Source organism: Acomys minous, assembly GCF_964271855.1.
Source record: "Acomys minous genome assembly, chromosome: 16".
Taxonomy (NCBI): Eukaryota; Metazoa; Chordata; class Mammalia; order Rodentia; family Muridae; genus Acomys; species Acomys minous.
This window is the reverse complement of record NC_140498.1, coordinates 81,435,823-81,448,191: the sequence shown is the minus strand read 5'-3', so window position 1 is coordinate 81,448,191 and position 12,369 is coordinate 81,435,823. Positions and strand designations below refer to the sequence as shown.

The window sequence follows — 12,369 nt, the reverse complement described above, 5'->3', positions numbered from 1 at the left end:
CTTTTTTATTGCATGAAACTAAAATTGGGAAAGGTGGGGGAGTGCATGGGGGAGCAGGAGATGCCCTCTCCCAGCTCCTGGTACCGACAACCTCACTACCTCACTTCTTGCACAATTTCTGGCATCTTCTGCTTGTAATGGCAGCTCTCAGCTTCTTGGAGAGGGGGCTCACACACTCATCGTCATGCTTGGAGAACAATTGTCATTCTGGAAGGAACGGAGGAAGTTCCTTCCTACCTCGCTCCTAACACTAAGAAGTACTGGATCTCTCCTCTGTCTGTCTGTCTGTCTCTCTATTTCTCTGTCTGTCTGTCTGTCTCTCTGTGTTCTCTATGAAGAACCATGTTGCAGACACAGTGAATGGAATTTGTATCTCAAGCCAGTCTGTATGCGTGTCCCCAAACGATTGTCAACATCTGACATTATTCTATGTTGTTCTCCATGTTATTTATTTATTTTTTTGAAATAATAACCTCTGAGCCCTTCAGCTAGGCTGGCTGGCCAGGGAACTCCAAGGATCCTCCTGTCTCTGCCTCCTCTGTATTGGGTTTACACACACACACACACACACACACACACACACACACACACACACACACACACACCCTCTGTGCTTAGCTTTTTATGTGAGTTCTGGAGGTCTGAACCACCTCCATCAAGGTCGATTTTTGAGTAGAGCTTGTGTGTAAATACCCAGGAGACCCAAGGAGAGGGCAGAGTGCCCTCATTGCTCCAGCACACAGGGAGGCTGGGCCAAGTGCTTGCCTCTGAGGTTCCCATCTACCATCTGTCAGCAAGCTTTTAGCAGAGAATTACACGTGTGATTTATCTTCAAATCCTTTCAGGTCCTGAAGGAGAGACACTCAGCACGCGGCACACTCTGTCATCATGTGTCAACATCCCCTCAATGCCGGGAGCAGCATTACAGGATGTCAGGGTGTAATTGGATTGCACTGGATCCTTAATCTACATTTTCATTTACCAAAAGCCATAGCATTGGGAAAGCCATTTGCAATTGATGCTGGGGCCCTGGGAAGGCGGGGTGGTGGTGTATGTGTGTCAGCGGGTAGAAAGACAAAGGCCAGCCATAAAGCCGCAGAGTGCATGTTTTATATTTTACAGTCAGGAAGTTTATAAATATATATTACATTCTTACAATCTACAATACATTCTACACTTGGAGGGGTTTGAGAGCAGGCATCTGCTGCAGTGTTCAAGGAAACATCGCGCGGGTTAAGAACGGGAAGAAATCAGGAAGGAGGCAACGGAAAGCAAAGGATTATGGTGGTCAAAGGGTAAGCGGTTCATCACCCCCCACCCAAAGGAAGGGGGATCCACTGGGAGACAGGAGCTGGGTGGCTTGCTGGCTGTCAGAACGAAAGGATTAGCACCACAGTCAGAGGGAAGAGGACCTGAAGGGGTGGGGGTGGGGGTGAGGGGGTGGGGGATGGGACTCACAGTTCTCTTATGTGGCAGGGATGCGCATAATAAGAGGAGCAAGGGGGAGGGATGTGGAAAGAGACAAGGTAATAAACACAGAAAGTAATGGGGAAGAAAAATGATAGGTTCAAGGCATGGGGGGTGGGGGGGAGAGGAGAGGAGAGGAGAGGAGAGGAGAGGAGAGGAGAGGAGAGAGAGAGGTCTGAAGAGCAGAAGAGAAGGGAAGCAACGGTGTTAGAAATACATAGAGACCAGTCTCCACACCTTTTCATTCCATCCTTCAAGGTCATGGCTATTTTTCAGCTCACCATCCTCACTTCACAGTGAGACGGGGATTGGGGTGGGGAATCCCCTGATCATGCCTCCCCCACCATCCCCATAGGCTCAGTATTTGATAAGACATCAAATCATTTGATTCGAAGCAATGCTAATCCTTTCTGGGCTGACTTTGGGTTTGCAGTAGTATGCACCCCCAAAACACGCACACACAGACACAGGCACACCCTCCACATACACACACACACGTACCTGCTATATAATGCACACATATCCGCAGACTCACACACAACGCGCATTCATACACGTGCACACACCTACACACACCCATCATCTCTCTCATGCTGTGCAAGCAAGCACGAGCCCACCTTCTTGACGCTCACGTCTTACAGCTCGCAACAGCCCACCTGCTTGGAACAGATGGCAACCGCTACCCTGTCTTAATACCCTGATGGCGGATTCTTGGACAGGAGACCCAACATGAGTGGCAGCACATCCCATCACAAAACAGCCCTCTATGGTTTCTGGGAAAGCAGGGAAGGGGGTGGGGAGTTCACTCCGAGCCCTGCTTACACCCTGGAGACTAGCTTCTTCAGGGGGCTGTATGTCCCTGGGACCTTCTCTATAGAACGTCACTTGAAGTTGACATAAAACCCAGCAGGGAAAGAAAGGCAGGGACAAATTCTGGAAATTACCCTCCCTTCCTCGCTCACAAATAACCAATGGCTGCAGTGGAGTGTAGACAGAGATCAAGTTCAAATCTGGTGAACTTGCTAAGGGAGCCATGTGGTTTGGAGGCTTCTCTGAATTGCTCCGATGGAGTGTGTGTGTGTGTGTGTGTGTGTGTGTGTGTGTGTGTGTGTGTGTGTGTATTTCTTGACATGTAGTTACAAAGATAGCTGTGGCCTCATCTATGCATTTCTTTTTTGCCCTGCTAACCTCTGCCTTGGCCTGCCAATAATCCCTGACAAACTTTGACCCTGTCTTTGGAAACTACCAGCTCAAAATACCCTGCTTCCTGCTGCCAGTTTTAGCGCTAGATTCTGCCCAGGAGCACACTCAGGAGTCAGGCCCCAACTGCTCCGCTCAGACACCTTGCTTCTACCCGCTGATCCACCACGCATGCGCACCCTGAGCCTCGCCTTTTCTTTTTCTCTTTCTTTTCCATGGTCTGAAACAGCAACCATCAGCGCAGCATGGATCTGACAATAAAAACCAAATTGCTTAGATTAAAGGGAGAAGAGTTCGTCCCCGCGAACCCTCAAACACACATCTTTGTTCCGGGCTTGAAAACATCTTGCCATGCTCAATCAACCTCTTAAGTGGGACCAAAACATCGTGCGCTACGGCCATGTGCACGGGTACCCACTTGGGGCCTCTTCGGCTAAGAGGGCATCATTTCCCAGGGCTCCATGGACAGTGTCACCCTTATGGTGTTCTCTTGTCTCATTTCTCCCCTGGGCACAGGTCTACTCTCTATACCCAGGTGGGTTAGAGGCTGAAACGTAAGAGCAACATTGGTGCCTCCTCCGTTACACGTGCTCACGTAGCCTATCCATGCAAACGTGGGGCTCAGGGCACTCGCTGGGGTCCAGGGCCTGGCAGACCCACTTAATGTCATCCTCCTCGTTACTCAACGCCACAGTGTTCCCAGCAGGACACCCGTCGTCCGAGGAGATGGCAGAGAACGTGGAAAATGTCACTCTTTTCCGTTTAGAGGTAGGGGACGTAGGGGGTTCGCTTTTTTGTTCCTTTTCGTCTGTGAGCATGGCTCCTGTGGCCCTGAACAGCTGTCCGTTGATGCTGCTCTGGGAGGTTGAGCTGAGAAGGAGTTTGCTCTCCTCAAAATCTAGACCCCTGTCAATGGCAGTGATCTGCTCCTCTTGGGAGGAGGCAAAGTTCATGTGGTTCCCCAAGAGCTCTGTCCGGTTGCTCAGCCCAACCCAGTCATGAGAGTGACTCAGGCCTTCTTGCTCCTCAAAGGGAACCTGTTTGTGCCTGTACTTGAGGGCAAAAGTCACACAATTAATTAAGAACACCAAGATAGCCAGGCAGAAGACACCCAGCAAAGCATACATCCCAATTTCCAGGTCACTCAACCCTTTGGCTGCCTGGTCAGGGTCATCCTCCTCAGTGCCCACGTTGCTCCTGGGGAGGTCCACCTGGTCTGGGAAGCTGGTGAGGTCTGTAGCCATGGTCTGTGAGAGGATGACGTCATCTAACAGGCTTTCCTGGCCTTCCTTCTTCTGGAAAGTCGGCCTCTTGGTTATACTGCTCCATCCATCCATGAGTCCCATGGATGAGCTGCTGTAGTACGGCCCTTCTGGGCTGCCCCATTCCTGAAAAGGCTTTTTGGACCTCCTGTCATTAATATTCTCCACATGAAGCCCAGCCCCAAGGTGTCCACTCTCACTGCTGTTGGGGTTGGCATCATTTTGTCCAAATTTAACCTTGATGTTGGCCGTTCCCACAGCCAGCACACTCTTGCGCTTGGATTTCTGGCAAGATTCACTGATCAACATTTCCACCTTCACCAGAGCCCCCTGTCCTTCGTTTTCTGCAGCGATGATAGGCCACTTGACTTTGGGGTCCTGGAGAATGGAGACCACCTTCTCATCCAAGGATGTGGCCATCAGGGAGAAATCCTTCTCGTCATAAATGTCCAAGGGTGTGACTGAGCCGTCACTGAACTGCACCCAGCAGCTGATGGCTGCTTCCTGTGGAGAAAGAGAAATGGACCAACGTGTCAAGAGACTCAGCAACCAGTACATGCGTGTATGTGTGTGTGTGTGTGTGTGTGTGAGAAAATTTCCTGGGACTTTAAGGAAAAGCCATGTAGAGAAAGCCATGACACAGAACATGGAAGGATGTGAATTCCTATAAACAATAGTTGTTTGGAGAGAACCAATGGGGCCAGATTAAGGCTTCCAAAATAAGATAGGCATTTGAGGTTGGGGAGATAGTTTAGTTGATGGAGTACTTGCCTAGAAAGTGTGAAGCTCTGGGTTTCATCCCTAGCACCACATTAACCCAGGTATAGCAGCACATAACTCTAATCTTGTTAAGGTTATTTTTATGGCTGGGTGTGGTGGTGCATGCCTTTAATCCCAGCACTTGGGAGGCAGAGGCAGGTGGATGGCTGTGAGTTCCAAGCTAGCCTGGTCTACAAAATGAGTTCAGGACAGCCAAGGCTACACAGAGAAACCCTGTCTCGAAAAACCAAAAACCAAAACCAACAACAACAAGTTATTATTCTTTTCAACAAGTTATTTTTATGTAATTGTTTGTTTCTTAGTTTTTCTCTTAACCCAGCTATCACACAAATAACCAAAATTCTATTATATTATTTAAACAAGCTCCACGGCACAAGAACTGAGCAGTTGTTACTCTATTCTTAACCCTCTAAGTGAATTTGGCTTCCTCACAGCTTGCATCCCAGAGATACTTTGTAGCTTTCCCTGTTCCAGTTCTCTCTCCTGATGTCTCCTGGACCTCTCCTGTGGCTGTAAGCTGGCTTATTGGCATATCAGGGGACAATTGGGGAGCGGTGTTTACACAGCATTGAGATAGGAGATTCTCAGAACAAGAATTGCAACCGGATATTGGGGGTGGGCGTACAGAAGTCAGCATTTGAATTATACCTACAATAATCTCAGGACTCAGGAAATGGAAGGAGTGGATTAAGAGTTCAAGGTCATCTTTAACTATGTAATGAGTTCTGGGGTAGCCTGGTCTCAAAAAAAAAAAATTTAAGATGGACTTATTTTCTGATCTGTTAGAAGACAGACAGGCTCAGAGACTGCCCAGGATCCATTTCTGTACAACTATAAATGGCTTATCAAACCATATGGCTGGTTAGTGGGGCTCCTTTATGAGGGTCACAGGTGTAAGTTAAACGTGGTTTCATGCCATCTGGCACCATCGCAGCATCCAGTCACATTATTACACATGCCACAGATTGAGGGCATTGAGCTAGACAGGTAGAGAGCTATCCCTCAGGGCCACAGAAGGTCATGGTTTCATTGCCCCTACCTTTTCTGGGATACAACTGGTTTGTACTCACCTAGAGCCATAAAGCCATGGCTAAAGGCAGGTGTGACACTAGCTAGAGATAGTGGAGGACTTTGTCTCTATTTCCCCACCCTCTATTTTTAAGCCATAGGAAGAAACCGGAGGACACAAAGGCCACCAGCATCAGGGTCTCTGTGTGTCTCCATCTCTGGCCTTCTTTGCTTTGTGCTGAGATATCTCCATTGGTTCAGAGTGTGAGCCAGTGGCTTCATTTTAAGGAGAGCCTTTAGTCTCAGATCTGTCAGCGGATGGGCATTCCCACTCCTTTCTTCCTCCTCAAGTTCCCTGGAAAGCCTTGGCCCTGTCTCCATTTCCAAGGATATGCAAATTCAAGATTGGCCTGGGGAAACAGCCCCCAGAGACCCAAGCATTACCTGCTGGCCTTAGCTAGTTAGAAAGGAGACTGCCCTGATAACATATCCCTCAAGATGAGCATCACTGAGGGGGGGGGGGTCATGCACTCCCCTTCCCTCTCTCTTGTATATCTGAAAGAAGAAGAGCAGACTAGGATATTAGCACAAAAGATGAACGGTGGAAACCTAAGTAAAACTGGGGAGGAAAGTCCTTTTTGGGGGCCACCATGATAGCTCACAAATAAAGGAAAGATATGAGCATGGCAATTATGCACAGTAAGATTAAAACAAAACTGACCAGAGCTCAGGGAAAGGAGAGAGGGCACCAGATGATCTGAGTCTCCCAGACAGGCCCTCTACCCACTTCCCTACTATTGATTGGGTTTCTTTTTCATTTTCTTCTTTCTCTACAGCCCTCACTGGCGACAGAAGTAAACGTTTCAATGGATGGTGTTTTAGCTTGGAGGAAACAAAGCAAGATCCTCAAAGGTGGTTGGTGGCTTCCACACCTTCCTTTTGTTAGGTGTTGGCCCGAAAGAGCCGCTGTGTGGGAAATCGGCCAGGGTGTGGTGCAAAAGCCACAGGGCCCAGCGCTGATCCTCTAGCCTGCTCTATTGCGCCAGGAAATCTCAGCAGGGGGTGCATATGGACGCCTGGCCTTTTTGAAGTTGTCAGGTCAGAGCCAAGCTGTATAAGGGGACTGGGGACCATGCAACCAACCCCAGAGCTATCCTCAGGGGAGCAGGTGACACTCTGCATGGCAGGGATGGCTTAGCTCTAGTCCAGCTGTGTCTTATCAGTTTTTAATTCCTAACTGATTGGGGTCTGATTTTAATCATCCACTGAGCTAGGAAGAGAGCTCATCGCTCCACCCTTCCTATCTGCGCTTTGCAGGCTGGTGTCCATCCTTCTAGACAAAGGGAGGCTTGATTTTTGCCAAGAATTATACCTGTTACTAGGAATACCAACTCTCATTTTTTTCTTTTTTTTTTAAATAATGCCAAATCCCTCACATAAGACTATGCTATCAGGGCTCAACTATTGGCCAGCATCTGAGAGGGAAACCTGAGGTGCAGATCTAGCTGGAAGGTAGAAGGTGGTGACCTGGCCTCTGCCTTCTTCCTGCTGTGAGTACGGTCAGTTTTGACTGACGCCTGGGGCTTCAAGGGAGCCTGAGTCTGGCAACCCTTCCAGCTGAGGGTAACAGTGGAGGAAGGGTTTCTGACGGGTTGGGGAGCTTCCAGAAGAGACTCTCTGTGTGATGGATAAATATAATCCCATGCAGAGAGAATTGGGTGCTGTCATTTCCTGTAAAATTAATTTCTTTTCCTATGTTCCATCTAAAGAATAATGTCTGTCCATCTCCAAAGAGGAAGGTAAGCAGATTCTATAGCCAGATCCACTGTACAAAAACTGCGTGCACACACTTACACACACATACACCATACAACTGGACACATCAGAGTATATTTACACACACACACAATGCACACACAATATAAGCAATACTCGCTACATACATGTACATCTGCAGAGTACACACACATGCAGGCACACACACAAGCATGCACACAACCAATGATAAACAGGATACACAAACAAGATCCACACACACATACACCCAGCACACACTATGCTTACATGGGTACATAGACACACCCATAGGCATACAGACAACAAAAATGTACGATAACAGACAATACAGTACACAAGACACACATATACCCACATGCAGACACATACACGAGCACATATAAGACACAGATTGGCATATCTACACACATGTATCCTATGTTGGTTGAACTTTTGTCAACTTGACCTAAAAGTCCGAGTCATCTGGAAAGAGGTAACTTCAATTGAGAGATGCCAGATCCCCTGGAACTGGAGTTACAGACAGTTGTGAGCTGCTAATGTGGTGTTGGGAATTGAACCCAGGTCCTTTGGAAAAACAGCCAGTGTTCTTAACTGCTGAGCCAATCGGGTTGTAAAGTGAATAAATTAAAAATAAACAAACTTAATAAAATAAAAAAACGCCACTAACCCCCCCCCCACCCAATGCCTCCATCAGATTGGCCAGTAGGGCTATTCTATGGGGACATTTTCTTGATTAATGATTGATATGGGAGGGCCCAGCATTTTCTTGATTAATGATTGATATGGGAGGGCACTGCCTCTGAGAAAGTGGCCCTCAGTGGTACAAGAAAGCAGCCTGAAATCCCAGCACTCGGGAGGCAGAGGCAGGGGCAGGTGGGTCGCTGTGAGTTCGAGGCCAGCCTTGTCTACAAAGTGAGTCCAGGACAGCCAAGGCTACACACAGAAACCTTGTCTCTAAAAACCAAAAAAAAAAAAAAAAAAAAAAAAAAAGAGCAAACCATGACATAGAATTTCTCCATGGCCTCTGCTTTAGTTCCTGCCCTGACTGTGAGATGTTAGCCAAAGGAACACTGTCCTCATCAAGTTGCTTTTAGGCGTGGTGTTTATCACAGCATCAGAAACCTAATAGACACCCATAACACATAACACGAATCCATCATACAGCCTGTTAGTACACTGGCTTCATAGAAAGAGAAAAGGACTATGTGACCTCACGTCAGTTCTCTACTTCTGCCTGGGCAACAAGGAGAGGCAATATAATCTTAGTAATAAGCTCAGCCTCCAAGCCGACTGGGACCTGGCTGCGGGCTGTGGTAATCCCAAGTCTTCTCCTGCCTCTACCTCCCTCCTGCTGCTGCGTGAGGCCAGCATGCCCAGTCAGGGCTATTTGGACAGGAGGAGAGTGTGACCGGCTCAGGTCCCCACCCTGGCCCACTTGCGTGTTGAGGACAGGGGAGCATCCCTTTAGTGCGTTTACCCCAAGTAGCTGTTGGTCACCCACTACAGTGTTTGCCCATCTGTTTCAGGGATCGGAGAGGCAAGAGGCTTTGCGATCATGTGTTAGCCTCTCCTTTGCAGTCAAGAAACACAGGGCACGCAATGTCTGTTTGGAGTATGTGAGTCTTCGGGTGAGAGCCTCCACCTGCTGCAGGGTTCCAACAACAGGACACTCATCTGATGTGACCGATTGGGTGTATGCTGACGTCACCTGGTGTGTGCTGCCCTCAGCTGATGTGTGTGTGTCTCAGGCTCCACCTCCTTACCTGTTTGGGCCTCTGCAGAAGTTCCTGAGCCACTGCAGTGGCGAAAATGGCTCTGTTGCTCCCGGGGCTGAGCTGCAGGGACAGTGAAAGCCCCGTTACCAGTTGGACCCCAAGGTCTGTGATGGTCACCTTCTCATCCAGCACAGTGATGGTCTTCTCGGCAAGGATGGCATCCGACAGAGGGGATAGGATCTGAAGGGCAGAACCAACATGACAAAGGGAGGCTCTCTGTGGTCAGAGTACTTCATCCATCTCATGTGAGGAATGAGGGCATGCAGAGACGAGGGGGGGAGGGAGACATGGAGGCCCCATGAACCCATGGGAGCAGAAGCAGACCTCCTCAAATTAAGCCATAGGCAATGGAGATGATGCAGTGAGGCTTCTACATAACAGCACGGAGCAGGCAGCGAGTCCATACTACCCTCCCAATATCCGCACACTAACTCAGTTTGTCACTGCGTCCCATTCCTATCTTCAGCAAGAGAGATTAATGTCATTGTTCCCTTGAGTGTGGCACTTCCTGGACACAGCACAGGCTGTGCCATTACCAGTGCACCCTTATTTAAAATTATTCAACTTCCAAACAGCTTCATGTTCCCCAGAGAACCATGATTTGATACCCTAATTGTATATTTCTTTCTGTCTCACAAGGGAAAGGCAGCATGTAACTATAAAAGTAGGGCTTCTTGGGGTTGGAGTGATGGCTCAGTAGTTAACGGCACTCGCTTCTCTTGCAGAGGACCTGGGTTCAGTTCCCAGGACACATATGGTGGATTACAACCATCTGTAACTTCAGTTCCGGGGGTTATGACACCCCCTTATGGCTCCTGTGGTCACCAGGCATGTGTGTGGTTCACAGACATACATACAGGAAAATATACTCATATACATAAAATAAAACTAAATAAAAACAAGATTTTTTTTTTGTTTTTTTCAAGACAGGGTTTCTCTGTGTAGCCTTGGCTGTCCTGGACTCGCTTTGTAGACCAGGCTGGCATCGAACTCACAGTGATCCACCTGCCTCTGCCTCCCGAGTGCTGGGATTAAAGGCATTGCACCACCACGCCCGGCTCTATAAAAACAAACCTTAAAAAAGAAAGTAGGGCTTTCTGGTCCAAATATTATTTAATCTCTGTCCTGTCCTGGGATCTGTAGTTCTACAGTATGCATGCATGCATGTATGATTGTGTGCAAATATATATATATATATATATATATACATATTTATATATATTTGAGACAGTGTCTCACTGTCTAACTCTGACTGTCCTGGAACTTGCTACATAGCCCAAGCTAGTACTTTGAACTCACAAAGACCTGCCTCTACTTCCCTAATGCTGGTATTAAAGGCTTTCACCAACACAGCAGGCATCAGTTCCACACTTTGAGAAACTCTGGACCATGAGATCCATCTTGACATCTCGTCTGGCCTCACAGGACACCCAGCCACACCAGCCCTGGCTCTCCTTCCGAGTCCAACCTGGTGTTGGTATTTCAGTCTTGATTCTCTCTGCCCCCTACTCAGTGACCAGGGAACACAATTCTCTCCAGCCCAGCCCTGCATCTGAAGGATGGAGAGCTGGCTTCCTCTACCTTCTGCATCCTCAGTCCCCCTCCATCCTCCAGGATGAATTAGGTCTGCTCCTGTGTCCACCTGCTCTTTTGACCTTCGAGTTTCAGGGCAGCATTTCAACAACTCAGTACTCATAGGGTCCCCAGAGCTCATGTTCCATGTGACCGTCACCTTCAGCTTCTCTGTCTGTGACCATTCAAATGGCATTAGGAATGAGAGGTAAGTCCCCAGAAGAAAGGGAATGGGCAAGTTTACCATCAGGAACTCTGTGTTTTTCATTTATTAATATTAATATTGTGTGTGTATAGGTCAGGGGACGACTCTTAAAAGGTGTGGAGGGAGAAAAGGTTCAGGTGACCATGGTCAGCATGGAGGAGCTAGCCAGGCCTGTGATCCAGGGTTTTGTTTCTCCACACGGTAAGAGCTGCCATGGCTTAGGGGACATGGCCAAGGAGAGGTGGAGCCTCGTGTCTCCCATGTGTCGTGTGAGGTGTCTCAGGGTTCTTGCTCTGGATCGCATTCAAACTGCGTACTTGGTGATTTCACTAAAGCGAGCCCCAGGGAGAGTCTGTTCTGAGCAGACAGTCGAGTGGTTCACCTGACCAAGCCAGAGTACAGAATATCCCTGCCCAACTCTGCAGGTGCCTTACCTGGATGGTGGTCATACCCAGCTCCTGGCCAGTCAGGATCTGCCCTCCTTGCAGCTTAGCGATCCTGGGCTCCTCCACCTGCATGAAGTCAGTTATCAGCTCCGTGATGTCCTCCTGCCAGTCAGAGCCCAGCAGGTAGGCCAGGTGTCCCCCGGGATCAGGCGCCTCGGCCACAAACTGGGTGAGGACTCGCACCATGGCGTGCTGGTACTGGAGGGTGCAGCCTCTGCCCCTCTTCTCGTCATCATCTTCCTCCTCGCTGTCTCGAGCTGGCCTGGCAAAAGATATTTATTTGTTGGGGGGTAACTCTTGGGGAGCCCCATGAGTCTACCTCCGAAGAGATCCAGCTTGCCTAAGGCTCAGGTACACACAGAAGATTTGGGGGTGTTCATTCACCGGCGTGACAAGAGTTCTAATTAGACAGAATGGAGAGGGATGGCATGTAATTAAGATCTCCCCAAAGACCCCCCCCCACCCCCCCACCTCCTGGCATTTACTCTGTACCACCCGTCTCATCATCACGCACAGATCGCACTTTATAACTCGACTCAAAAGTGATTGGATAGCCCCTCCCATCATTAACATCTTTATTAACCTATACTAATGATATATAATAACGGGGTTTCACTGTGACATTTTCATACGTGCACATGATGCATTTTGATCATATTCATCCCCACTGTTACCCTCTCTCATTCCCCCCCCCCCATTCTTACTGATGCCCTTTCTCTTATTAGCCAGCCTATTTACCTTTGCGTCTTTTATTGTTTGGGGGGGTGGGGGGTGGGACGAACCAATGAGCTTCACTAGGATTGCTGACAGGGACAAGCGGAGAGGTTCTGTATAGAAGTATGGGCATCCTACCAATG

The 12,369-nt window shown here is 48.6% G+C and overlaps 1 protein-coding gene across 3 annotated transcripts in view; it reads right to left on the bottom strand.

Annotated features, from left to right (window-relative positions):
- Positions 1-1,053: 1,053 nt before the first annotated feature.
- The window catches only part of TMEM132D (transmembrane protein 132D), a 601,443-nt gene continuing 590,127 nt past the window's right edge, over positions 1,054-12,369 (bottom strand). The window contains exons 7-10 of one of the 3 annotated variants that reach the window (XM_084763642.1): positions 11,696-11,774; positions 11,501-11,578; positions 9,278-9,469; positions 1,055-4,433 (exon numbers count right to left, since the gene is read on the bottom strand). In XM_084763642.1, coding sequence (XP_084619768.1) covers positions 3,249-4,433; positions 9,278-9,469; positions 11,501-11,578; positions 11,696-11,774 — 1,534 coding nt within the window. In that variant the 3' untranslated portion in view covers positions 1,055-3,248. Of the gene's footprint in view, positions 4,434-9,277; positions 9,470-11,500; positions 11,775-12,369 lie in introns of all 3 variants that reach the window. The other 2 variants (XM_084763643.1, XM_084763641.1) reach the window with 2 other exon arrangements.